The sequence below is a fragment of the Siniperca chuatsi genome, linkage group LG8, assembly GCF_020085105.1.
Source record: "Siniperca chuatsi isolate FFG_IHB_CAS linkage group LG8, ASM2008510v1, whole genome shotgun sequence".
NCBI lineage: Eukaryota > Metazoa > Chordata > Actinopteri > Centrarchiformes > Sinipercidae > Siniperca > Siniperca chuatsi.
In genome coordinates, this window is record NC_058049.1 from 17,759,860 (window position 1) to 17,787,857 (window position 27,998).

At 41.2% G+C, this 27,998-nt stretch overlaps 2 protein-coding genes across 7 annotated transcripts in view; both read left to right on the forward strand.

Moving 5' to 3' along the window:
* The window catches only part of ctbp1 (C-terminal binding protein 1), a 19,385-nt gene extending 15,005 nt beyond the window's left edge, over positions 1-4,380 (forward strand). For all 4 annotated transcript variants that reach the window (XM_044205480.1, XM_044205482.1, XM_044205481.1 and 1 more), the window contains 2 exons: positions 188-305; positions 492-4,380. In XM_044205480.1, coding sequence (XP_044061415.1) covers positions 188-305; positions 492-678 — 305 coding nt within the window. In that variant the 3' untranslated portion in view covers positions 679-4,380. The remainder of the gene's footprint in view (positions 1-187; positions 306-491) is intronic.
* Positions 4,381-12,253: 7,873 nt separating this feature from the next.
* Positions 12,254-27,680, forward strand: spon2a (spondin 2a, extracellular matrix protein). Of its 3 annotated transcripts, XM_044206123.1 has the most exons (7): positions 16,222-16,543; positions 17,607-17,655; positions 18,191-18,419; positions 20,455-20,675; positions 24,872-25,063; positions 25,421-25,592; positions 25,880-27,680. In XM_044206123.1, the coding sequence occupies exons 1-7, from the start codon at positions 16,377-16,379 to the stop codon at positions 26,065-26,067; spliced, it is 1,218 nt and encodes a 405-aa protein (XP_044062058.1). In that variant the 5' UTR covers positions 16,222-16,376; the 3' UTR covers positions 26,068-27,680. The 3 variants fall into 3 exon arrangements, with proteins under 3 accessions (XP_044062060.1, XP_044062058.1, XP_044062059.1); XM_044206125.1 differs by lacking the exons at positions 16,222-16,543; positions 17,607-17,655 and adding an exon at positions 12,254-12,776; XM_044206124.1 differs by lacking the exon at positions 17,607-17,655 and having other exon boundaries at positions 16,406-16,543.
* Positions 27,681-27,998: the final 318 nt, after the last annotated feature.

A 27,998-nucleotide genomic window follows, 5' to 3' on the forward strand; every position in this document is an offset into this window, starting at 1 on the left:
CAAATCAGAATTTTCCAAGCCAACTCTGAGTTGCCAGTTTAGGCTGGGGGAAAAAAATCCTAAACTGGCGACTCAGAGTTGGCTTGGAAAATTCTGATTCGGGTACAGCCCTAAAGCAGAATGTTGACCACTGTTTTTCATCAGACAACCTGTATGAAAGAGTAATGGACTGTTTTCCCTCCTCTAGGGCGTATCCCTGACAGTCTGAAGAACTGCGTTAATAAGGAGTATCTGATGGCAGCCTCTCAGTGGCCCAGCATGGAGGCAGCTACTGTTCACCCAGAACTTAATGGAGCCACTTACAGGTGAGAGGAGTGGATGCAGAAGATGGACAGGGATTACACATCAGGCGGGGGTTATGAGGCTGAACATGGATCTGGATGTAGTAAGAATCTTTTAAAGGTTTTTTTTTTTACCAGAGCAGCTGTCATATGATTTTTTTTTTTGTTTGTTTTGTTGTTTTTTTGTTTTTTTTTGCATCTGTGTGTCAGATTTCCTCCAGGTCTGATCAGTGTTGCAGCAGCAGGGGGTCTCCCCGGAGCTGGCGCAGGGGTTGAAAGCCTGGTTTCAGGAACCCTGGCGCACGGCATCGCCCCCGTCTCCCACCCCCCTCACGCCCCCTCCCCGGGGCAGCCTACTAAGGCTGAAGCCGACAGAGACATCCCCTCCGACCAATAGCCCCTCCTGCCGCCGCCAGCACATTCCGTCACATCTGGAAACCAACCCCCACCTCCACCTCCCAGCATCAGACACAGCCCGACCCTCCAGTACATCGGCAGCGCCAGTTTGACCTGATGTGGATCTACACGGTCTTGTTTCTCAGATCACATAACCAGCCCAGGAGTGACTTATCCACAGCTAGCCCCATCCCATCCACACCCCAAGAACACACACATCCCTCCATCTTCGTCCTCATCTCACCCATTCACCCACCATCCCCTCTCCCCTTCACTCCCCCACGTCAGCAATAACTGTGTTCTCAAGGATTCAATGATTGGATTGGTTTATATCCTTAGTTGGCTGTTGTTTTAATGGAAAGTTGATCTGTTGTGGTTCTAGGTGTTAATGTTTGATTGTTTAAAAAAAAAAACACAAAAAAAAAGCATTTCTGACATGGGGCTTTACAGTCTGCTGTCTCCCGCAGTTCCTCCGACTGACCAGTAGAGGCACAGAGGCAGAAAGGTTGAAGCCCTCCTTTGTACATTAATGGCTCATGTTACTGCTCTCTTCTTCTTCTTTTCTTTTTTTTCTCCCCCCTCCACCTTTCTTGAGATGGGGGAAAATGTGTACTAAAGTAAACCAGACAGAATCACAAACAGTACATCCTGTCCTCTCCATCAGGCATCTCGCTACCCCTCAGCCCAGTTTGGCCCTTGGGCTCTCCCTGGCACTGTCGTCAGCTTGCTCAGCAGAGGGATCCATAATGCTGTCAGTGTGGAGCTCTCAGACTGTCAAAGTGTATTTTATCTACTCAGCTCATACTTCAGATAGTGATACCCCAGATCCTTTGTCACCTTTTTACTGCTGCGACTGTCTAGTTTTAGGACTGTCCCCCCTTTATTTACACATGCTTTGCCCCTCATGGATTGTTTTGTCATGAGATAATAGCTCAGAGCGTCATATCAGAGAGCGCCTAGGCTTTAATTTCCATCTCACGCCAGCAGCCAGAGTGCTATGTGTGAGGTCTTTACACCTGGTGCCCACACAGAATAAAACGCAGCAGCTTTTTCTTGCTGGAAAAACAGCATACCAGAGGCCTCGCCAGCAGAGGGCACTCTCTGACTGCTCAGAGCTGAGAGAGTTGCACGCAGCTCATTTCAGCCAAACAGATGGACAGTTATAGGTTAGCTGTAGTGATGAAGAACATGATCACACACTGCCGTCATTCAGAACACAGGATGGGTGACCCGGGATCGACTACCGCCTTATTGTTTAATAAGATCTCACTGCACCCCACCACCACTACCCTGCACTCACCCTCCACTCCTCTCCCACTGTCATGGCCCACCCTACACATCTGCTCATGAACCAGTATGCATCCACCAATTCCTTTAAGCGTGAGGGGACAGTAGAGTTTAGATTCCCTGTAGGAGCAACGGGACAGTGTTATTGCATGCTGGCTTTGTTATTGACAGTGGTGTGTGTGTGTGTGTGTGTGTGTGTACGTGTACATGCGTGTGTGTGTGTGTGAGGGTTTGTGTGTGTGTTTGTATGTTCCCTCACCCTGTTATGATAACAAGCTATTGTCTTTCCAAAGGAATAGTCCCTAGGAGTAACTCTTTAACGCTGTTGCCCTGGTGTCAAGGGAACACCTTTCTAGTACCTCAGTAACAGATATTGAATGTACCGTGCATACCCTTTTTATTTTTTGTACAGATTTTCTAGATACTTCTTTACTATTCTTTACCAGAAGGGTTGTGAAATTGTAGCAGTAATGATACAATAAAAATTAAAAAAACATTTCCCCATGAAATAAATTGACAAAATCTATTTAGGTTCGCTATAGATCACTGAATACTCAGGCTTCAAAACCAACGCGTATCTTTGCCTTTACCTTTTTATTTCCTCACTGTGGAAAGCAACGCTTTCCCATTCTTAGACTTCAGACTGTAATTGATGTGTTTCGACTTCCATCTTACTGGCTAAAGAAAAATAAGGAAAAAACAAAAGGCGGTCGCCATGGTCTGCTTGTTTTCTTTTTGTAGAACAGTAGTAGTAGATGCAGTTTTGTTTTTGCCCCCCCCCCGTCATTGTCAGGCTGCTCTATCTATAGTGCATGTGAGGTATTTTTTTAGGGGAAATACTATTGGCTTAAAGAATTTGTGTCATCTTGCTGTTTCCCTCTGCTCCCCAGCCTTTTCCCCCTCAGAGTGTTTTCAACCCGAGTTGCCATTTTTGTCGTGGTCAGTTTCCAGTGATGTACATTTTCCCCTCAGAGTCTATGAGAGACATGGAGCATGTCTGTGTCCAGAGATGCCAGGCTCCTCTGTCATGTGATGAGTATATATTTTTTAAAAATAACCCCCATAGTTTGGATTATGAGCATAATAGTAATCTTAAATTTTGCTGTTGATGATTATATATATTTTTTTCAGTTCAGCAGTGCACTGTTAAGAAAACCATTCTGTTTTATTGTAGGATTTAATTTTTATGGATATGCTGTCTGTGTTCTACATGTTGTACTGAAACATTTCAAAGAAAACAAAAGATCCCTCTCCTGGTGTTTCTTTTAATATAATTCTTTAATTTCTTTTTATTTTATTTGTCTTATCCCAACTGTCCTTTCCAGCTGATATCCTCTGGGCCTTACTTATTCTCTCCCTGTAAAAGTAGCTGTTATAGAAAGTCGCCATGGAACCACTCACTGCCTTAATACAGTTGACCACAGCAGGTAAAGTCAGGAGACACACCCAGTCGAAAAGAACAGGCCTCAATCGAGGCCACTTCGCAAAAAGCTCCTCACACCCCGGCAGGCCTAAATCTGCAGCACCTTGCATTTCTTTTTCAGTGATGAACCACATTTAGCCTTGTGTAGACAGTTTGTTTTTGGCTCAAAGACATAACTCCAGTGTGAATGATTACTGTGCACTCATAAGATGTTTTTTTTTTTTTTTCATTTTATTTTCAATATTTCTAGTCAGCCCGGCAGTGTGTATGTGCGTAGGCTAACAGATAAGCACAGTTTGTATGCTCACAAAGCCACAGCTGATATTTCACTCTTGGGTGTGAGAATGCACCCCCTGCCCACCACCACCACTCTGGGGCTCTAATAGCGTCTTTCACAGTGCAGCCAGAGCCATAGTGGGGCTGGGGAAGGGAGGGGGAGCATAGCAGACACTGGTGTGGTCTGTCCAAAAAAAAGCAGAAAATTAAGAATCGGTCACTTTTTCTCTCAGGGTTCAAACGCACACATATCCTCCAGCAGTCGCCTCTGTCTCGTGTCCCTGTCGTTACCGCCCTCAGAATGTAGAACAGCCTCTTGCGTTTTTAGAAACCCTCGTCCCCCCTTTGTGCACAGGTCTGAACTTTATTTTTATTTCTGTTTTGCTTTCTTTTGGCACTGACATCTAACCATCTAACAAGGAATGAATGAATGAATGTTGAAAGTGACTGTGTAATGTTAAAATTGGGAAATGTATTTTTACAACATGTGAACGTGTTTTTTTTCCACTCACTCTCATTGTGAATCGATTTTTTTTTTCTTTCACCAGACTGCAAAAACAAACAAAAACACAACAACAAAAAAAATCTCCTGTAACTAGGCTCTTAAGCTTTATTTTTGTTTTTTGTTTACTTTTTTATTAGAAACAATCATGTTTGTGATGGTAACTTCCAATGGTAAACTCCACACCGTATTTTAATAAAATCTTAAAAATTAAACATTTGCTCTCTTGTTTGTACCTTTCTAAATATCAGTAATTATCTTCTGATCCCCAGGAACCTGTGTGTACTGAACCTTTAACTCTGTCTTTGGTCATTTCATTTGAAAAAGTTTCTGAGCTTGATTATAGTGGTCAGTAAGTTGGTGACAATTACTGCCAGTTGTCAGTATGTTGTGTCACTGATTGCACTCAGCAGCTTCAGGACATAGAGCAGAGTTTACAGAGTTTGCCATAAACAAAATTGTTTACTACCACAGTTTGTCAGCTCTTTTATATGGCAACGAGGGGTTATGCAGTGCCAGAACGGGCAGCTTTACAAGTGGGCAGCCTAGGTGGGGTGTATGGGAAGGGGGGGCTTCTGTGTAGACCCACAGGGCAGAGGAGGGCGGGGGATTATCAGCCCCAAAATTACTACCACATGCACATAACCAGGAGCCTGCTCTTAAAATGGAGTGAAGGGACTGAAAGCTGAAGTCCTCTCTCTTGAGGCACCTTTAGGAGCCCACTGGCCATAGGCTGGCAGCATTGCGAGTTAGGGTGACATGGAGTCCATCATGGAAAGTTAAGATGGATTGTGTTTATTTGTTTGTTGACTCCATGTTTTAATTTTTCTTATGCCAATGTACAATTATTTTTTAAGCCCTATAACTGGCACTAAGCAGCATTTTGCTTTGTCAGTATGTCACAAATGTTACATGAATACTCCACTGATTTAGCTTTGCACACCTATAACATTGTCAGACTCACGATGGACAGTTTAAAAAAATTATCAAAATCAATTAGATGTCTTTTTATTCCACACATTCTTCTTCTTTGTCAAAATCTATATTACCCATGATGCAACTCCACCGCTGGCAGTTTAAGACATTTTTTTAATTTCACAGCCCTCCCATGTTCACCTCTTCTCCCTCCCTCCAACCACCTGAAATGATATTAATAGTAATATTTATAATCATAAATAGAGTACAATGGGGACAAACTAAAAACAATGCTAATGAATAAATAGATAATTAAACATTTAAATATAACTTATTTACTTATATTCAACAGGTACAAAGTTTAATGTGGTATTTCCCGCCTCACAAAGTTTTATCTAATATCTCAAATTCATACCTGGCCTCAGGTGCGAAGGTATTGTCTGCTGTCGCACCCATGGGGATCTTACGTTACTGAGTATGATGTGTTCTCCAAATATTTCCTAAAGTCACTGTAATATTTCTCAAAAAGGGATGGGTTTCTTTTAAAATTAAACCTCATGGAGGTGGAGGGTGGGACATCATTCTTCCATGTCATGGCAGTACATTTATTGCCGGTAGCAATTAAGTCCTTTTTAATGAATCATGCTTTAAGACTTGTGTCCCTTGTGTTTTTAAAGTGTGATATCTCTTAATAAAAGGGATTCCTAGCAGTAGAACCACATCTGGGTAACACTGCTCTATCTGCTTCCAAGAAGGAGGGTTGTCAAAATAATTTAGCCAAATCCAGATGGATCTAATTTGGGCTGCCCAGTAATAGAGCGGGAAATTTGGAAGCTTCAGCCCTCTTTGTTGATAAGGATTATATAGTGATTTTAATTCTGTTTGTCTCCCCCCCTCCAAATAAACCTTGGAGATCATACTTCAACATGTCCTAAAAAAGGATGTTGATATTTGGATGGAGAGAGTTTGAAATAAATACTGCATCCATCTGTCTAAATAATTTTTTACCCTGAAATGCTCAAAGCTAAGTGAAAAATTATTAATGAGGTTGAGAGGCAAGGCTATGCTTTGCTGGATATTAACTTTATATCCTGATATTACATTATAGGTGTGAAACAAAACAAGTCCTTGAGAGCTGGCAGGGAGGAGTTTAAATAATAATATGTTATCTGCATATAAGGAGATTACATAGTCCTCCCCCCAACCCTAATCCCTGAGGGGTGTGATTTTATTGTGATGGCTAAAGGCTCAATCACGAGTGCACAAAGCGCTAATTAATCAATTAATTAATTCATTTCAGATTCTAAAGAGTTCTTTTTGGATTGGCTGTCTCTTTTTCAGTGAGGAATATCTAATAGTGATTCCCCTAATCTATGCCATCAGAGCTTCTCAAATGATAGATTGTGAGGGGGACCCTTTATTTGTTTCAAGAAATGAGTCGATTTGATCATGAATTAGTTTTACATAATTTTGGTCATTAATTAAATGACTGGTAAACCTCCACCATTTAGAATTATCATTAGTATCTTGCTTAGCAATGCGGAGCAGAGGAGGTGCTCACAGGTATTCTCTCCCAGCATGAATAAAAAAAAAAATCAATCCTAGAGTCACTTTTATGGACACGAGTAAAAAGAATGGCCTATTCATAACTTGATTTGTGTCTCTCCCTCCACATGTCTACTAATTAAGATCTGGGATTTCTTTTTTCAGAGCCCTAGCTGCAAAAGATAATGGTTTGGCTATAGAGGAGATCTTTGCCTGAATCCAAAACCAGATTAAAGTCTCCTCCAGCTATAAACTCAGTGGGGGAACATATAACCTTTAGAAAAATGTTACCAAAGAAGTTTGGATCATCCTGATTTGGACCATATATGTTAAGCATACTTACTGACTCATGTCAGTAAGTATGCTAACTAAAATGTCAAGGACAGTCAATATTTTATCATGTGGTGGAAAGAAAATCTTCTGTGAACAATTTCAGGTTATTTATGTGTTTTTATACCATCCATCCTCCTAACAAGACTAAGAGTCTACAGCCATGCTAGCTTTGAGACTTTTAACTAAATGCTAATGTTAGCATGCTAACATGCTCACAACAACAATGCTAACATGATGATGTTTAGCAGGTTTAATGGTAACCGTATTTACCATTTTAGTTTAGCATGGTAGCATGCTAACATTTGCTAAATAGCACTGATGTTATTTGTGAATGTGAATGTTATTAGTTTTTCAAATATTTGGTCATAAACCAAAGTATTGGACAAATGAAAACTTGAAAGCCTGATGATGGCGCTAGATGAAAAGTTAAGGGGTCACAATTAGTTATCGCAATTCATCACTGGACATGAATGTGTGTACCAAATATCATGGCAACACAAATGTCCACCTCATGGTGGCGCTAGAGGAAGAGACAGAGGATCACCAAAGTCAGTAGGATTCATCCTCTGGAGACCATGAATGTTTGTACAAAATGGCAATAAATCCAATAGTTGTCAAGATATTTCAGTCTGGACCAAAGTGGTGGACCAACCGACCAGCCAAAAGCTGAGATGACACTGATCTTTCCTTATATTATCTAATTCTTTACATTTTTGTCAATATGGCTACATGGAACTGGAGGCCAGTATACATACTGTTATATACTGTGCTGGCCAGTTTCTGTCTAAATGTGGGACAGCCATATTACATAACAGCATGTGTAAACAAGTGTGTGTAGTTGAAGGAGGCCCAGGATGCGCGTATTTTAACAGACCTGATTCACACATACTTCAAACACGCTTTGGTTCATTGCTTCCTAGGTCCCACTTGAGATTGTGCAACAAAGTGCAGCTGAGCATCATTCACCTCACCCAGTGGTATATTTTATCTGTCAGCTCCCATGCTGGGCAGTCAGATTTTTTTATTTGTTTGTTTAGTTCAAGAGGAGGAGCGGGGGGGGGGGCACGGGCTTGAAAGCCTCAGATTTCATGAGGTCTGGGAATATAACGGTGAAACCAGTAAAATGGGAGTACTGGTTCCTGTACTGCTGCTGGGTCAGTACCTTCAGTACTGCTCTGTAAACTGGGTCATCCTGCTTCAATAACTTCTATTGGTTTTAGTGAGTGGGTCACAAAAAGAAGAAAACAACTCGAAGTTGTTCAAAGGTCATGCAAGAAACTGAGGTCCAGAGATAAGAACATCAACAAAGTAAAATTTTGCGCCTTGATGGTGAGAAAGAAGAGCATTTTGACAGATCAGGATGTGTGTGTGTGTGTGTGTGTGTGTGTGAGAGAGAGAGAGAGAACATTAGTATATGTGCATGCTTGTGCATGCATGTCTGTGTGATGAATTAGTCTCCAGACAGATGACTTATCCCACTTGGAGGGATCGTACTACCAACCCCAAAGCCGAGTGGATAAATATTTGCCTTCGGTAGTCTTTGGAATGATTAAATATTATTCCAGCCACTGAATGACTCAGATGTTGCATCACCGTCAGACAGCACTAGCTTTGTTTTCCTTTTTAAAAGATACTGCATCTTTAAGATAAGTGATAAGTGTTTTATTTGACCAGCACTAACAACTTATTGACTTAGAATATAAGATATATTCTGTATTTTTCTTAGTGTCATCAAATCCCAGCTGTGCTGTTAATACTCACTCAAGCACCAAATGTGTATTAATTCACAGCTCAAAATAGTCCCCAACCCACACACTATTATATGTCCTATTTGAGTAATGTTTGCTAAAAACTACAGTACCCAGCTGGTTTAGGAAATTACTGAGCCTAAAATATATATTTGTGTTTTTAGTCATGTTAGTGGCGTGACTCTGAAGTTGATTGGTCAGTCAATGGTCCACCACTTTGGTCCAAATTGAAAAAACTATTGGATGATTTGCAATCATTTTGGTGATCCTGACTTTTCATCAAGTGTAGAATAGTCTTGTTAAAGATTTACGTTGTCAGGATATACAAATGAGCTTTGAGCTGAGTGCCACAGACAGGGAAGAGGCATCAGAAGGTATTGAGAACATAGCCATAGATTTCAATATGTGCATTTGTCCCCCCCAATAAAAACATAAAAGTAGCAGAGGACTTTTATGCTGTCAGTGTCACTGTTATGCTGATGATACACAACATTACATCTCTGTTTCGCCAGACAACCACAGTACCTTAAATGTTTTTAACTGTCTCACTGACATTAACATTTGAATGAGTAAAAATGTTCTAATAGAAATGAGCAGAAAACGGAAATTCTACTCATTGGTCCAAAAGCAGAAAGGCAGAGACTTGAATCAGTGCTCACTAGCCTGTCCAAGCAAATCAAAAATACATGTTACTGATCTGGGAGTGGTTTTAGACTCTTATCTTAATTTTATTGGCCATTTTAACAAGGTCACAAAAATATAATTTGGAGGAACATTGCCAAAATTTTCACAATTTTTAACTCAGAACGATGCTGAAATGCTGAAACATGCTTTTATCACTAGTCGCTTAGATTACTGCAACTCTCTTTTTACTGGTCTCCCTAAAAAATTACAGATAATTCAGGACACTGCTGCCTTTCTTTTAGAAGTTCCCACAAGGAATCTGGTGAGACTGCTTTCTGTTTTTATGGCCCTAAACTGTGGAACTCCCTCCCCTTGGATCTCAGGACAGCAAACACCCTTGGTATTTTTAAAAATAAATTAAAGACCCATCTTTTTTGGCTTTTAATTTGAGTTGACATTGCTGGTATCATTTATCAAACTTTGTTTGCTTTTTTCCCCTTTCTATTGCCTTTGCTTTTTATTGTTATGATATGTCTTGTGACTTTGGGCTGCATCTTTGCATGAAACGTGCTACACAAATAAAGTTAATATTATTAAAGTTATTATTATGATGTTGACGAACCGCTAGACTCATAGACACAACAATGCATCCTGTGAAGCAGGTGGTGGCAGTATGCAACCTGAAACTCAATGGTTGCAATCTTCCATAAAATGGAAAGAAGAATAAGCAACTATGCACAGTTGATAACCATAGAGGAGCCAGAAGGGAAAAGGAGGTCTGATATTAGGACATTTTTTTCTCAAAAAGTCTCAAGACCAAGTTATGAGTTGTGATGGCAGCTAATGAGCTACTAGGTAATGTTTTTCGAGTTTACTTTCAGAAGTTTTGTTTGCAAGTTTGCTAACTAATCTTAAGGTAATGTTGCCTGCCCACAATTAAAGCTTGCATGCCTGAGAGCCTTACTGCATTATATTCCATTATATTTTGAATTGTCACAGCACACCTGGATTTTGTGTTTATCTTTACATAAATAAAGACATTTCCACCATAAATTGATGCAGAAAAGGTGCAAATTGGTGCATACAAATTCACCAGAATGCAGGAAGTGAAGTGTTTGACCCCCAGGCTTAGTATGCGTTCCCCCAATGTTGAAACCAAATCTATGCCCCTTGATTGAGAGATGGACTAACAAATTGTTGGTTTTGGTCTTTTACTGAGATTTGTTGACAATATGAAAAATATTGAATACACCAGCCTTAATCTTTGAAATGTCAAAAAGCGTCTAACCCACCACACATTATTAAACTGTCTGTATTTATTTTCCCGTACCCTTCTTACATAATATTGGAACACAATACACGCTGTCAATATTATCCATCTGTTCCTAATGCTGCTCTTTCCTCGTGTCTATCTGTCTGTCTTAGGGGTCTGGAGGGTTTGCGGCAGTGAAGCTGAGACACTGGAGCTAGTATGGCCCCAACCCAACGCTCTGTGATTAGCTCATGGTTTTCCTCTCATTGCTTCACTCACTTGGCTCGTGTAACACTGACGTGAGCACGTGATTGACAAGAAGAAAACTTTCAGCTATCTTGGAGATTTGCGTCAGTCAGGCAACCTGCAGCCATTCTGCTGCTGTATCTGGTGTCCTAATGCTATGTTGTGTGTGTGTGCTGCAGAGTGTGGTTTAACTGTAACTTAACTTTGGACATCTGTGTTCTAGTAATCAAAATAATCATCAATTCCCGCATAGGTTTGCTGGCACAGGTGTGGGTCTAAATGTCCATTGCCGTATGTGCGAGTTCACATTTTGAAGGATTTTGTGTGTGCACTGTGCGCTCACACGTACGCACACCTGTGTATTTGACAATGTGTCAATGACGTTTCACATTAACGTGAGTCAATCTGGATGCTGAGTTCATTGTCATTAATCAGCGGGCAGTAGCAGGAAAGTCTGGGTTTTTCCCGTAACCTACTTTCAACTGCAGAGACAGACAGACAGATGGATGATAGATAGATAAATAACTAGTAGATAATAGTAACTGTTTTGGAGACAAAAAGGGAGGAAAGAGATGGAGAGGAATGAAAGAAGAAAGCAAGAAACAAATGGGCAGAGGGTGTAATTGTTAATTTGATTATTTATGACTGCAAGACACAAAGTCCAAATTGTTACCTGATCCACATCTAACCCCACTTCTCCTCTTTCTCTGTCTGCTCCTCTTCGTCTCCACTCATTCCTGGAAGGCTCACAGGCGAGCCATACAGTGACGTGGCTGAGTCGGTTTAAAAGTCCAATCGCAGAGTTTGTCTTTTGAGTCTGGCTGATGTTGGCCAGGTCGAGTTGATAGTGCTGATCTAACGAATAGCTGTGCCCAATCCACATTAGATCGCAACCCTGACCAGGGTGTGTATGCGTGTGTGTGTAGAAGTAGATTGTTCGATGAAATATAGGCTGACTGCTTTGTTGCATCATAGCCATGGATAATAACCAGGAAAGTAACAAAAGTTCCTAGATATTTCACACGCTCTCACAAGCTAACACAGTCTCATTTAGCTTGAGCCTTGACATGTTGAGTGGCTGCCAGTAACAGAAACCTCCCTGGTTGTCCATGTGTGTACCAGCTGTGGGAACTGGTGACCACACGTCTCTGACACACACACACATACCCTGACCCGAGGAAAAGGGGTTCCTCAGCTGAGATCACTGCTGGATCAGCCACAGGACAGACAAACTATTTGAAAGGGGAAAAAAAGACGGCAACCATTTAAAACCCTTTGATTCTCTGCGATGTCCAATCAGTAAATTAACTGCAGAAATAAAAGCCTGTACTTTTGTCCAGACGTCTGTTATCCAGGTTGCATGTCTATGCGTAAGCCCTATTCCACATTTCTCCTTCTATTTTACTGCCATTATTCAGCAACCTACACCTCTCAAGTCTGACAGTGTTCACTGAAGAACAGTGGTAAGAAAATACACAATGCTGAGTGGTGTATGTTAAGAGAGGCCAATGTGGTGTTGATTACCTTGTCAGCAATGAGGTTGCTGAGTTTACACAGCCACTGAAAGACTAGAGGGAAAGACGAGAGAAAGATAGAGGGAGAGAAGAGAGGGATAGTGGAAGAGCGGAGTGAGGCTGTTAACTGCCTTTCCATACAAGGAGAGGTAGGGGGAGGAGAAAGCGAGAGGCAGCAAGAGAAAGCGAGAGAGAGAGAGGAGGGTAATATGAGGAGATACAATGCGAGAGTGAAGGGAGGAGGAGAGAATTTTGGAAAGAGAGATAAAGACAGAGGACAGAGGGATAAAGGCTGATAAGGCTGCACCAGACAGCGGGTTACGGTGGAGAGAAAGAGAGAAGAAGTGAGTGAGTGGAGCTTTATCCACTCTGAGGTCCCAACTGTGTGATTCTGCTGCAGCTTCTCTCTGTCACTGACTGACTGATCCACACAGGTAGGACACACACTGATCACTGAGGATCCATTCATTCTCCGCACGAGAGTCTGAGAGTACGAATGCAAGAGTGAATGCTTTTTTTTTTCGCCATATGAAATCCAGTAAGCTTGTTTCTTTACCTGGAAGATGTAGTATTTTTGAGTAAATGCATGCAGTGGAGGAAGAAATGTTCAGAGCCCTTATTTAAAGTCAAAGTAACAGTGCAAAAATACTCCATTACAAGTAAAAGTTATGCATTCAAAATGTTGCTTAAGTAAATGTATATTATTATAAAAATGTATTATAGAATTATTGCCAGCAAAATATACATAAAGTATCAAAAGTAAAAGTTGCTAATTATGCAGTGTTATATTATTACACTGTGTGAAATATGTTATGGGATTATTAAGACTAATGCATTAACATGTGAGCAGCATTTTAAAGTTCAAGGAGGAGCCGGTTTGAACTTCTTGAATACTTTTGAGTGATTTCATCTATATAGTTTTAGAAATATATCACGTGTTTATATGTAGAATCTTATTTTGCAAACTAACTACAGCTGTCAGCGTTGTGTGTAAAAAGCACAGGATTTTCCTCTGGCGTATAGTGGAGCAGAAGTATACAGTAGCATCAAATGGAAATACTCATGTAAAGTACAAGTACCACAAAATTGTACCTCAGAAAAGGTAAATGTATTTTCCATTACTGAATCTATGTTTGTGCAAGAATAATGTGTTCAGATGTCTTTTGTTGTTGGAATTGCATATTTTGTAATGGACGTTTTTTTTTTTGCACACAAATATATTGCCACTGAGTTCACACAAATCTTTGCATATATTTGTACTTTTGCATCACCTTCATTGGTGCAATTTATATACAATATACAGCTACATAGATGCACTGTCCATCCTCACTCCTCTGCTGGAAATGTGGCTTTAGTTAAGTACTTCAGGCAAATCTGCATTTCCTCCTCACTTTTCTCTCTGTCTGAACTGCTGCCTACACCGTCATGATTTCGCCTCCGCCTGCATGAGAAACAGTCCAGTTTCTGACCTCCTGTTGTGATTCACACCTGGCCCAGTGCTTCTATCTGTCTGTGTTTTTGTGTATATGCATGAAGGTGAAATGGTATGTACAGATATGTGCACATTATACAGGAGTGTTCAAAAAGGGTTATTCAAGACAGAGTGATGCATCTCTTTTCTGCTGCTGAACAGCTGAATCCACCATGGCCCCGCAACAAAAGATTTTTTGAGAAAAATCTTAGGGAAAACAGCAAATTACCTCCCCACCATCCCCTTGTTAAAAATGAACATACCTCCTGCTGTGTGCACAAATCTGTGCTTGTGCGTGCATACCTGCATGCCTGTGTATATGAGCTGAGCTGGATGTGTGTATTATCTCTGCATGAGTCTGCTGTAATTACACAGTGAAGGTGCCCATGGGGCAGCAGCCGCTACATTTGGCTCCACGCCACATCCCCTTGTTTTATTGTGTCTTGTGCCTGACAGACAAACTGCTGTGTCTGTCTATGTTGACTGATGAGAACAGGTCTGTGGTGTGAGAGTGTAAACCTTATATCGACTGAAAATAATCATGTGCCTCTGTATGCATCAATAAATACCATACAGTCTATTATTATTACTGTATATGTTTTCAGGTGCAGCAGCAGACATCAGCTGATAGAAGGTCTCTGTGTGTGTGTTGCCTGAAAAGGTTCAGTGTGTCAGTGTAGGAATTCAAGAAATGTCTCTTTAGTGTGTTATAGTGTCAGGGTGACAAGTTCAGAGGGAAGGTCCAAGGGTCTACTGGACCAAAGTCTCAGTGTATATTAGGGTCATCTCATTAATGGTCTTTATAGCAACAGAGATCATGACAGCCACTAACAGACTGCCCTTACAGCATATCAGAAACAAATCATTTTGGAAATGTTCAGTGTGCACCAAATCACTTGCTGTGAATTTCCAGTTAAAAATGTTTATCTTCCTTCCTGGAATGTGTGTGAATGTGTGCCTAAAAGAGACAGAAAAAGATGCAAATCTTTGCAACAGCCTATACTAAACATAGTGGACTGGGCAAATGGGACAGTAGCTGTTAAGATCACATAGCGATGTGAAAAACCTCCATCTCCAGGTGGTGAACTTCCATTAACCCGAGCACACAGAGCTCGATCACAAGCGTCAAAAACTGCTTATTATCAGTCTGAAAATAATATTAATTTTTCCAAAAGAACGCTACTTTTTGGAAATCATTGCATAGTTAAGCAACTCAACCTGGAGCTTTATCTGCCTCCTACAGAGCAGCAAAGTTGCAGCCAGTGAGATGATCAGATGACTGAGCAGTGAGATCAAAGCTAGGCTCTGTGTGTCTCCACACTCGAGGTATTTTTATGGCTGGCTGTTAAACTGTGCAGTGGTTAATATACATTTAATGGAGACAGGGAATTGATAAAACACTCAGTGACATATAAGGCTGCGGTCAGAAAAGTGTCAGAGTTGGAGTTTTGCAGCTATATTGCCAGAGTAATACTATCTGACCTCTGGAAATAGACTTCAGGGACAATGTGCAGCAGGACATGAGTGTTATGTGTGTCTGTGGTGTGTGTGTGTGTGTTTGTGTGCTGGTCGACTTGCGCAGATTTAACTGTCTGCATTCTGCAGCTGCTTGGAGGTTTAGTTATAGTATAGTAACCCATAGAAACGCCACACAAGGCCGCAGGAACGAAACATCATTCTCTCTTTCTGTAACAGACAAACAGAAAAATTCATCAAGTCATAAACTCAAAGTTAAAACATCTGCCAAAAAAAATAAGTAAATGAAATAACATCCCTTTTCTTTTGCAGTGCATTTTTGCCCAAAGTATTTAAAGAATTTTAAAGAAGTACATTCAGTGAAAGTGTCCTCAGAACTGCACATTGGACAAAGACATATCACTTTCATCACATATCACATCTTTTTTTTTTTTTAGAAACATTAAAACTGTCACCCCAGTGCCAAATTTCTTTTGGTGGTTTTCAGGAATATTTTAAAAGGTTATATTGATAACATTTTTATGTAGACAAATATTAAATTAAAAAAACATCCACATAGCTTTTAGAAAGGTGAGGAATAAAAGCATCACTTTTTCTAAAAAAAATAAAATTAATTAATCATTTAAAAACTTTTGACGGGTCCAAAATTAATGTTTTGTTTATCTCTGTGTGTGATGTCAGACGTTTGGTTCCTGGTTCTACGAGGCTTGTGAGCCAATAGTATAACGACGTTGGTATCACGTAGTGTAGTTGACAATTAGTGTGGAGAAAATGGACACTGATGTTAGCACATATTAGCTGTCTTAGCTCAATCGTCTGAACAACAACCCATAAAATTACAGTTCTGCATATTTAAACAAAATAAACAACAACTACTGATAGCCATAGTCCTTACAACCTTAACTAATGTGTTGTCACCGGTTAGATTATCAAAATTAGAAAAATAACAGCTTCAATCCCTAAGGAGCCACGTTAGTGACGGTTCCATCCAGTTACCTGACGTTATAGTTCCCTCAAACAATGTGAAGTTATAACGAAGATGCGTATCAGAGGGGATTTAGAAGTGGGCCAGGGTCTGACATAACCGATGGCCCGGGGCCTGTACAAGTTTATGCAGGGCAACTTGATTGTCACTGGTCCATCCGAGCCGGTGGTGGACTGGTCTATTTATGAAAAGAAAAGTGAAAAGTCGTTCTTCTTTAAGAACGGAGTGGACGTGGGATCCCAATATATTACCATTGTGTCATGTCGAAGGTAAATTAAAGTTCAGAACTATTTATTATTAATAGTTATTGAGGGTGTCATCTCATATAGCAGTTTAACGTTAGCCCTATTATGCCCTAGCCAGCTCATTGAGCTCAACAGCTACGGTACTCACGTTAATATAAAAATCTGAAAATACTGACATGATCATACAGTCGTCCTTTCTCCCTGTAGCCACTGTTGCTGTGTGGCGCTCAGCTGTTTTTTATAATCCGCTATGAGATTTGTTTTCAGCAAGAAAACACTTTGTGTTAGGTCAACACTACGCTAACACTAACGTTAGCTAACGTCAACTTTTACTGTAGCTGTCTGTCTAATGTCGAGCGCTGTGGGTTTTAATATCATCCCTACAATGTACTGTACTGTACTATATAATCGGAATAAAATGTAAATATTTACCTAATGTCTTATAGTGTACTGATGATTGAAATGTCATTTTACGGCAAGTGTTGCAATATAGGGCCCCTATAATTATTAAATGATTAGGGAAAAAAGGATTACCTAAAGCTAGCTAGCAATTTCCTGAGATTACCATAGATCACGTTACATGAAACACCACCGCACAAAGTAACCTAAATCTATAGCTAATGTATAGTTATATGTTGCAAAATGTATTCATTATTCTATCACGAAAGATTCATCACTTGAAATGACTGAGTCTGAGTCTCACTCCACTCGACCATGAAATATGCAGGTTGTACAACGAACTGGAACCACTGGAACCACTTTAATTCTGCCACCATTAGAAACAGACAGCTGGGTTGGAGAGCAGAGATGGGATGAGAGTATGGGTGTAGAAGGTGGAGAGGAGGATGAGATGGATGGATGTGTGTTCGAAGGTAAGGAGAGGAGAGAGGACTGGTGCAGAGAGAAGACAAGTAGCATGGATCTGATTTACATCTCCTGGAGCTTTGTAAGAAATGCACAAACACCCGCTGGCAGCAGTGTCAGCGAGCAAAAACTCAACTCTTCAGCCAATGAAATGTAAGGCTGAGATGTGTTTTGAGCAATTATCATTCACGTGCCCTCCTCCCCTCTCTGCCTCTCTTAATAGAGCGAGTCTGACTCAGCAGCCGGTGGTCAGTGGATGGTCAGTCGGTGAGGTCAGTAGAGCAGCAGAGCAGACAGGACTTGCATGTCCTCAGAGATGTCATCTGTGTTGTTTTATTTTAGGCCAGCTTCTGTGGCAGACATTACAGTGACAGCGTTGAATGTTAACCGTTTTGCTGTGTAGCCACAGATTGGCTGTGGACCAACACACAGTCGACCCAGCCCAGGGGAATGGGAGGATTTTTTTTATTTTTATTTTTTAATCGAAGGCTCCAGGGTCAAGGGGTTCAATAAGCTTTGTTTTTAGAAAAGATGGATGTGTTGTGATATATACTTATTTTCCAGGATTGTTGCGGTTTGGTTTCTGAAATGTTCATGTTAAGATCCTTTCATTTGCTTGCTGATGGACAAAGATTACATGCCAAAGTAATTCTGCGAGACTTCATCTTTAAAATGTGCCACAAAACTTTTTACACTCATCGTTATTGGTGGTTGTGCAGGGAACCCAACCATATGTAAAGCTGATACATTTCTACCATGGGTGAGGAATACTTACAAAACCATTTTTTATTTCTCCATTTCTTCCAGATGATGTCATCAGAGCACCTGACCTGCGGTTGGCTGCAGCAGCTACTCGTTGTACTTCTGAAGCTTTGCCTCACTTTTGCTGGGCCTCTGCGACCACTCAATGGGACAGAGTGCACAGCCAAGGGTCCTGCTTCCTACATCCTGGTCTTTACTGGTCACTGGAGCCCACAGGCCTTCCCCAAGCAGTATCCACTATTTCGGCCCCCTGCACAGTGGTCCAAACTCATAGGTGAGAAAGACTGCTAGGAACAAAGAAAGTGGTTATTAGAAAATCAGCCATTTCTTATGGAAAATGTCCCCCCTGATGACTGATAATCCATTGAATTTTGACTATTATTTCAGACTTGCAACAGCAGCGAGGAGTCGAGGGTTATTAGTTTACCTCCCTTAGTCAAAATGTACCCATGCATAGTTTTTGTGTTAAAGAGGAGATGAATCAGGGACAGAGATGGTGACCACAGTGAGATGAAGGGACACTGGTTAGACAAAAAGAGACTTCACTTCATGTATCAGAGGTTTAAGGACTCATTGTCAGAATACACATATGACACATACACAGGGTGAGAGATGGTAATGAGCAAAGCAGCAAGAAGCAGAGAGCAATAAGAAAGACAGTCTAAATGCTACCAGATGGGGATTTACTCTCTGTTTCTCTAACTTCTGTCTTGCCATATCTTTAATATTTCTCTATTTCTTCAACTCAATCCTACACTCCTTCCCACGTTTCCGCTGGTTTACCACAGTGTTGGCGGTAAACACAGGAGTAAAGGTTTTGGGGCTGGTGAAGGTGGGTGATGATAGTATGTGTGGTGGGGTCAGACTGCTTACCTCAGAGCCAGGAGGAGGAGAAGAAGAAGCATTTCAGGCCCCTCTATTCTGCTTTTCCCCCCAAGCCATAGAGCATGGGCTGGATGGCAGATGTTTGTACATGTGTGTGCATGTATGTGTATGTGTTGGACTGCTCTTGTGCATCACTGTCAGCCGTGGCTTTGTCTGCCACGGCTGACAGTGACTCCCACTGGTGCCCTGCTGCCCTGCTGCCCTGCCAGAGGGTGATGGCCTACTTACTCCATATAGAGACAGGCACCAGAGATTCTGACACACCCATAATAGCATTAAATGTCCGTGGGTACCGGTGGACGGGGGGGGCTCAATGGGCTGACAGTCTGCTGGTAGGGGACAACAAGTTGGAAATGGAGTTTGTTACAGTACAAAGAAAAGCATAACCTGTAGAGGGGTTTGGGGGCCTGAGATGGTTTTGTGTTGCTTTATTGTGGAGACCTGGGGGCAAGGGACCAAGGACACTGCCAGAGGGAAGAGGGAATGGAGTTTGTCATGGCCACAGAAAAAACACAAGCAATTTAGGAAGGGTGGAAATGGGTTTGAACGTCTTGGTGGGGCTTAAACGTGATGTGTTATCGAGTTTCAAGGTCTTGACGCTTGTGGGAAATTTGTTAGGATGGAAATGCAATTAAGTGCATAAGTAATGGCAGTTTGGGGAGAAACAAGATAGTGTGCGAAGTGTGCTGGGCAAGTTGTGTGTGTGGCTCAGTGCGGCGTGTGTGTTAATACATGTGTCAAGAGTGTTTAAGTGTAAATGCACAGTTGTGTGCGTGTGCCTGTATGCAGCTCTGAAAAGTGAGGTAAGGCAGAACCATCAGAGCATTTGTCAGCGTGTTTCTGGCTAACCTTACTCTGCCCTTAAAACCACTGGCCCAGGCCAGTGGCTCTGTGGGTTTCAATACGGAGCTCCAGAACCTGCGGTACACTCAGTTTAACCTAAATCGGTCTCTTGATTCTCCACAGATTTCATAGATAACCAGAACTAAATATGAGAATGTGAAGTAAATGGTTCTGTTGGCCTAAAGGGTATGAAAAAGTATCAATAAGGGTTTTCAAAATTGTAAAAAAGCAAAACAAAATTTGCCCACCATCTGGCTGCTGACTCTGAGATTCTGACCTATCTCCTGGCAGCTCCAGCCTGTGCTGTGGTTTTATCAGTGATAGACGGGGAAAAGATGTAACTATAACCATGAAACAATGCCAAAGACATGCATGTGGGCAATTCCATCAGAACGATCTGTTTAATTGCAGGAAGTAGGAGGCAGCCATAGAAATACATACAGGCTCCACAGGCATGGTGGAAATGATCTCACCATCTGGCTGAGGCTCTGTGGTACTTCATTGACATTGATATGCATTCAAGTGAATAAGCATCTTACTCCTGTATTCTCCTATTTCTTGTGTTTCTTTTCTCCCTTAAGCGGTCAGCCATAATCGTCATTTTCGGCTGTGGGAGGAGGGTGCTCCAGCCAGTGCAGGGGTGCAGAACTTCTCTGAACTCGGGGTGACGGTGGAGCTGATGAAGGCGGCCAAGGAGGCGAGGAAGAGACGCGCAGTCGGCGCCATGTACCGAACGGCCGGCATCCCTAACGGCATCGGGCACAGCTCCACAGAGTTGCTCATGCAGTCCCGGTGCTCACTGGTAGGCACAAATAAAACTTAAGTAGAAGCAATACTCATTCACAAAAGCACACACATGCTCAGACACAGTAAGTCACACAAACCATCTGTTTGACTAAGTCTATTCAGTCATCTGGTGACCCAGGCCTCCACATAACGTCGTCCATCCGCTCTGACCAAACACTTCACCACTTCTTTCCACTATCCAATCAGACTATGTTTAGCCCAAGTGCTGAAGCCCTGCAGCCACAAACGCCCACATCCATCCTGCGCGGTCTGCTGCCTGTCCCACTGAACTCTTGTGAGCTCAGAATGAGGGACCCAGGATGAAGTTTAGTAAGAGGAAGAGACAATTTGGGAAACAAATATTTATTTTCTTGCCGAGAGTTAGATAAGAAGATTGATACCCCTCTCATGTCTGTACGGTAAATACGAAGCTACAGCCAACAGCTGGTTAGCTTAGCTTAGCGTAACTATAACCCAGGTAAAACTACAACTCATCATTTTCACACTTTGGTTTTTGTACACAATAAATAAACAAGATATAATTTGTTAATTAGTGAGTTTTATAGCTGCTAGTAGGTAGATTTTGTTACCTTTAGACAGAACCTGGCTAGCTGTTTACCCCTGTTTCCAATCTTTATGCTAAGCTAACCGCCTGCAGGCTCTAGCTCAATATTTAACATCTAGATATGTCGCCTAAATGGTTTCGATTTTCTCATCTAACTCTCAGCAAGTAAGCAAATGAAGTATATTCCCCAAAAGGTCAAACTATTCCTTTAAGGATAAAGGTAAATGATAGGTTCAAATCTTATTTAGTATACCGTAATTCAATATTCTCACATGCTCATATGTACACTGAGAGAGTTATTGGTTGCTGTAATCATTCTTTCTCACCATACCAGCCTTTAAGTGATCTCTTCCTTTGCGTGACAGCAGAGGAGATGGCAGATAGAATTTACAGTCCTTGTTTCGCGCAAAACTGCATTCTAACGTTCAGCCAAAGCTAATATGAGGCTTCAGCAGTCTGAGTTAGCCAAATCAAGAGGATATTTTCCAAGGATATTTTTTAGTGAAAATTTCCCTCTTTGTATTACTACTGCAGCACACCATGGAAACATTGTCCAGGGAAACACAAAGAGGACATTTTACACTAAAACTGTGGAAGATACCCATTTGATGAGGCAAACTCAGATTGCTGAAGCCTATTAGCTTGCATTTTACCGCATATTTATGGTTGATAAATGGGCTGATAACTGTGGACTGCTGTTTGGCTGGTACAACTTTGCTCATCGCTGGACTTCAGGGTACCACAGCTGCTGAATAGTGAGTGAGTTTGGGATCGAAGGTCATGGTTGGTATCTTTTTTTGGAGGCTTGGGCTAAATTTAGGCCTAGGGCTTAAGCAAAGGCAAAGGATTTGAGGTAGGAATGAGGTACGACACTGTGGACAAATGTGTCAGAGTTAAAACTAGAAATGTATTCCTTTATGTGTAACGCATATGTAGCTGATGAATGAGAGAGAAAGAGGTGAAGAGGAAGGGCGGACATTTACTGGGGTTTTTAGAAATAGGTGTGTGCCTGTATGAAAGTCTGGTGACCTACATTTGTTTATTGGTTATTCCACTGCCTGAACCCGGGGGACCTTAAAAATCATTAACAACGCTGTCGGAGGGCATCTTTGGTAAGTACTTGTCATGGACAGCAGCCATACAGCTTGTCGTCTAGGTACATGATGTCTGTGCCTTCTTTTAAATGGGTCCGTCTGTTTTCAGATCAGCAAACAGAACAAAAAAAACATTGTATGACTATTGCGTGTTTGTGCTGAATGTGACAATGACAGACTGAACGATGTGAATCTGTTGACAGCTTAATCTGTTATTCTGCATTTCTGTCGGTCTGTTTCTCTCTCTCGCACACTCGTTTATAAATCCCATCCTTTTTCTCTTCCCCACAAACCCAAACAATCATACGCAATGCCCCAACAATCCCAAACACATATGATTCCTATCCCAATATTCATGAGCCTCCTGCTATTGCTGTTAAATGTGTAATTCAAAACAGGCATAAATCCAAACAAGTACCATTCAGGATCCAACTGGCATTATTCTTAAAGATTCAGTCTTTTGTAAGATCAGTGGCACCACAGAAAATGGGACAACAACCACAACTGAGCGTTAAGGTGCTTGCGCTACTGGACTGGTTTTCTAGGACAACTCATTTTCTCTGGGGAAGATTTGCTGTGATGGAGAAAAAGTGAGAGGGATCATGGTAGCTTTGAGTAACTGTCTGTGCTCTAGAAACACTTCCTGGCCTGTATATTGCAAACACGGAATGATCAAGCCAGTGACGAGGGATACCCCTTAGTAGACGTCCTTGCTGAGTGGCCCAATGGATATAACAGGATGGGGCTTCTTGGAAAAAACAGTTTGAGAGGAGGGAGGGATGTCAGCAGAGGAGGGAAGAAAGGAAGGAAGGAGATCAGTGGAGGATTCTGAAAAGCAACAGAGCTGCTTCTGATTTGGTTTCTCTGTTTCTTGCCGTGCGTCACAGGCAAGAAACAGACCCCATGTGTCATGCTGACACTACCTTCCTCCTGTCCTGAGTGCTCTGCTCTGCCTGGTGAACTGGTTTGATGTCTGTTCCAGCACTCTTCCATCCAGCAGCACTCTATCCGACTCCAGGCCACCCTTTCTTAGCTATCCAAAAGCTGTCCAAGCCCACCCATCCTACCTTGAGCTTTAGCAGCTAAGCCCAGCTCTTCAAATATTGGGCCGAAAGTGAGGAGGCGTTTTCAAATGTGCCGTTTTCTGGGCGTCTGCCACCTCAGCGTGTGCTGACCCCTGGGCCACTTCCTGTATGAGGTCACCAGCTCTCAGGAAACATCCATCACACAGGAGACACTGTCTAACCCTGCACAGGAAACTGAGTGGGTGCATGCATGCGCACACATGCAGTCCCCAGTCCCTGCATATATAAGTTACAAAGTTTATAAATCCTGACATCAGCTGTGTGTGTGTGTGTGTGTGTGTGTGTGTGTGTGTGTGTTTGATGTTATGCTTACTGCATTTATTGTCCTTGCTATCTTACTATTATTCAGCTTATTATTTATAATTGAACTTAATTTATTCTACACACAACATATATGAACAGACAAGAGGCAGTATGACACAATGTTACTGTGGTGGGGTAATCAATTTTTTTAGACTGATTGATTGTTTTTATTTTATTTATTTTTTAATTTTGATATTATTTTCTATTCTCCTACAAAGAGCTGTAGGTCATCTTGTACTCATCCAGAGTGCTGCAGTGGGACGTTTGATTGGAACCAGAAAAATAATCACAGCTGTGCTTAGATTGCTCCTCTAGCTCTCTGGGTCCCGTAGGATCGATTGTAACTTTCGTCTTCTTGTAAAATTAAGTATTTCATTGCATTTCCTTTGTAGTTTCATTTACAGTTACAATCTGACAAAGCAAAGAAAGACAAGAAAGCTGCATGAACTCATCAGTGCAATATTAGTATTCACATACAGGACATACATTGGGTGTATGATGAGAGAAAAAGACAAAGAAAGAAACCATATATATAGTATACAGCTATGCTAGTAGCTCTGTGAGGCTGTACTTTGGCACATGCTAAATGCCAATGGTAACATGCTGATATTTAGCAGGTATAATGTTTACAATTTGAGAATTAGCACTTAACACAAAGTACAGCTGAAGCTTATGGGAATGCTATTAGTTTTGCAGGTATTTGGTCATAAAGCAAAGTATTGCATGATGGTGCTAGATGAAAAGTTAAAGGATCACCAAAGTTACTACAATTCATCCTGAGAAGGACATGAATGTGTGTAACAAATTTCATGGGAATCCATCCAGTCATTTTTGAGATAGTTCACTGTGGACCAACGTGGCAGACTGACCGGCGGCCAGACCATTCTTAGAGCCACGCCACTAGCATGGCTACAAAGACCATCCGCTTAATTTTAAAGAACTTAACGGCCTTGCTCCTCTCTATTTCAGTCATGCTTGCGATTTATGAGCCATCTACTTTATTGATTAATAAATAACTGATCTTATCAAGTAAATTTGGTCTGTAAGAGTACATCTAATTGTGCTTTTTTATTGCTCTGTCTATAGTCTGTCTTAACTGTAAACTAAATTTCCCTTTTGGACAGTAAAGTTTGAACTAACTGCATTCTCTCTCTCTGATTGACAGCTGTCCCTGATGGTGAAGATGATCCCCAGCCCCGACTGGTTCGTCGGTGCGGACAGCCTAAACCTTTGCGAGGGCAGTCGGTGGAAACAGGAAGTGACCATTGACCTCCAACCTTATGATGCAGGGACAGACAGTGGATTCACTTTCTCCTCTCCCAACTTCCCCACCAGCCCCGCAGAAAACATCACAAAGGTGACCTCTTGCAATGTTCACAAGTACAAAAACCATCATTTGTTCATACAATGACTCATTAATTTAGTCATTCATCCATTAATTCCAAAAACAAAGCCAGTGGGATGGCCCTCATCTTATTCTTAAAATATGTTAGGATCATGGGTATGGGACGTTATTCTTAGCTGTCTCCACTTAAATTATTGCTTGGTGGCCTTCATGTCTGACCTGAGGTGATTTGAGTAAAAAGGGTCTCTCTTGCATCTATCCTTTCCCAGCATGTGTTTTAAAGTGGGCTATTGTGCATTTGAACTTTTGTTAAAAACTGCTGGCTCTCATGGTGAATTACACCTGACTGTTCTTTGCTGACTTGTTCAGATCACATCGCAGATGCCGAACCATCCAGCCAACTCCTTCTACTATCCACGCTTAAAGGAGCTTCCACCTATTGCCAGCATAAAGATCACTCGACAGAGCAGATCACCTGACCGTCAAACCCCAATGTCCAATCATATTCTGCCAAACTCTATCAGTCCCCAGCGCTTCTCAGGTAAGACCACAGGACTCCCTACATCAACGGTGCCCAAACATTTTACCTGGAAGGGCCAAACATTATTGATGATGATTATAAATTAATGGGATAGTACAGACACATGGAAAACACACATCAATGCTATTACATTGATTTGTATGACATCAAATTTATAATATGGTCCCAGTTCCAGGACTTTGGCCCTACAGCCCCACTTAAACAGTTCTACATAACTTGCAGATGCTACAAGCACATGCTAATGCCAGCCCTGTATTTTTCTCACATTTCTTTCCCCCTTGATTCAGCGACACCACTGGACTGTGAAGTGTCTCTCTGGTCATCCTGGGGTTTGTGTCTGGGTCCCTGCTCCAGAGGCGGTGTCCGCCACCGCACACGTTACATCCTCTTGCGGCCGGCCAATGCCGGTACACCCTGCCCTGAGCTGGAGGAACAGGCTGAATGCGTACCACACAGCTGTATGAGACTCCAGTAACTGCCAGTATTCAACTGGGACTCTCACGTTATCACTGCTGGACTGAGAAATGTTGCTGCATCTTGAGCATTTCCTTGATAATGCAAAGGATTTGTGTGTTTGTCACAGTCAAATTGTGGAAATTTAAGACTTGGTGCATTACCTTTGATGCCCATTAGTATTACAGTGTACACTCCTCTGGGTGTATTTTAATGACGATAAAGGGAAGTCTGACTGTAGCAGAGCGCTGGACAGCTATTAATGTTTGAGATAACACTTTGAATGTGTTTAGATAAAAAGTGATTTTTATAAATTGTCGTGGATGCAGAATAGAAACACTGAGAACAACATACGTGACAAATGTGTCCCCTCAAAGATCTGTATGAGACTTGTTATGGTTTGCTCATTGTCAACAACATACGCATTTGATCTGTACGCTGATAGGGGCACACCAGAGTAACAAATCCTTAACAAACTCTTACATGTATGCACACATGTGCACACAGACTTCAGCACACAAAAGGTCCTTGCACATACTGCATACTTTTACAGGCACGGAGGCATTAGTTTACTTAGGTAACCTATACATGCTTGGCACATGCATCTCTTTCAAAATAACCTCACAGCCCAATTTATAAATATCACCTTTCACAAGAAACACCTAATAGCTGACTTGAGGCTTAGAGCTGGTCTGAAGAAGCTGGTGTATTTTATATAATAAGATGCAGGTTTTTATAGAAATAAAAATAAATATTTGTATTATTATCTCTTTTGATATTTTAATGTTGAGATTTTGTATATACTGTATGATGTATCTTATCTTGTATAAATCATGAACAAACATGGAGGTGTGTTTTTCAAATAGACAACGTGTGTGTTACTTTGTTCCCCTGCATGGCCTTTCAGTTGGAAACTGTTATTATGTGAAATCAATGTCTGTATTTAAAACTCCTGTGAGACCAAAAAACATTCTTGATTTACACGGTTCCAGTAATACATGATGAAGTCAACTTATTTGTGTATGCCAGAGCATAATTTGACCAGTATTGACATGTCTTTATTTGTGTCCAAAGAACTCACAGCCTAAATGCAAAAATACACAGCCATAAATATCACAGTATGAAAAGGTTATGATGCCTTATATTCACCAAAATAGAAGCCACAGTTCTACATATTTATAGAGGGAAATTATATTCCACAGTATCTATCTATCCTAAACTCTGATAACTCAGTGCTTCATGGTCCTGGGGTACTTTGTTTGTGGTATTTGAATGGTTGATAAATTAATGTAAATATCAACTTTTTTACTGATAGGAATTATAGTACTACCAAGTATTCACTATGGTAGCCTCCCCACTGCACTGCAATGAGGAGTTTGTGGCAGTGTAGCACCTCCTAGTGGTCACAATCAACAACAACAGTACTACTACTACTACTACTATTAATGATAGTATAGTATTAATGATGAAAAATAATAGAAATGAAATATTAATTACATTTACTGGTCGTGTTTTGTATAGTTTCATGTGTACTTGTATTTGCACTGTATATGTATGTTTAACATATACAGTACAATTAATTATTATTTTAAACAACATGATGCCACATGCATTTGTTCCTTAAATAAAATGAAATAAAATAATATAGATAAGGGTTTTCTGTGATATATACCGCAGGTCAGGTTTTTGTGACAATGTTTTTGTGTTTGTAAAGAAAAAAGTATTGACTTTAAACTGGCAATGTTTTTGAACATTTTCAAGATGTGGAATAAGAGATTAGGTTTCCACCAGAAAACTCTGTAGCAGAGGTGGTAAGCCACCCAAATTGTGATGCATCTCATCTCGTAATCAGTTTAGTTAGTAGATGATGGCCTAAACAATAGCTACATAAATTAAATATATGGCATTTGTTATGTGGCATAGAAATTAGAGGTAGAAAAATGACGATACAAA

Bases quoted from the DNA above. Each gene is read 5' to 3' on its own strand.
- spon2a (XM_044206123.1), top strand. From the start codon at position 16,377: ATGGCCCGGGGCCTGTACAAGTTTATGCAGGGCAACTTGATTGTCACT. The intron at 25,064-25,420 runs GTGACCTCTTGC...TGACTTGTTCAG, and splicing joins CCGCAGAAAACATCACAAAG to ATCACATCGCAGATGCCGAA. The intron at 25,593-25,879 runs GTAAGACCACAG...CCCTTGATTCAG, and splicing joins CAGTCCCCAGCGCTTCTCAG to CGACACCACTGGACTGTGAA.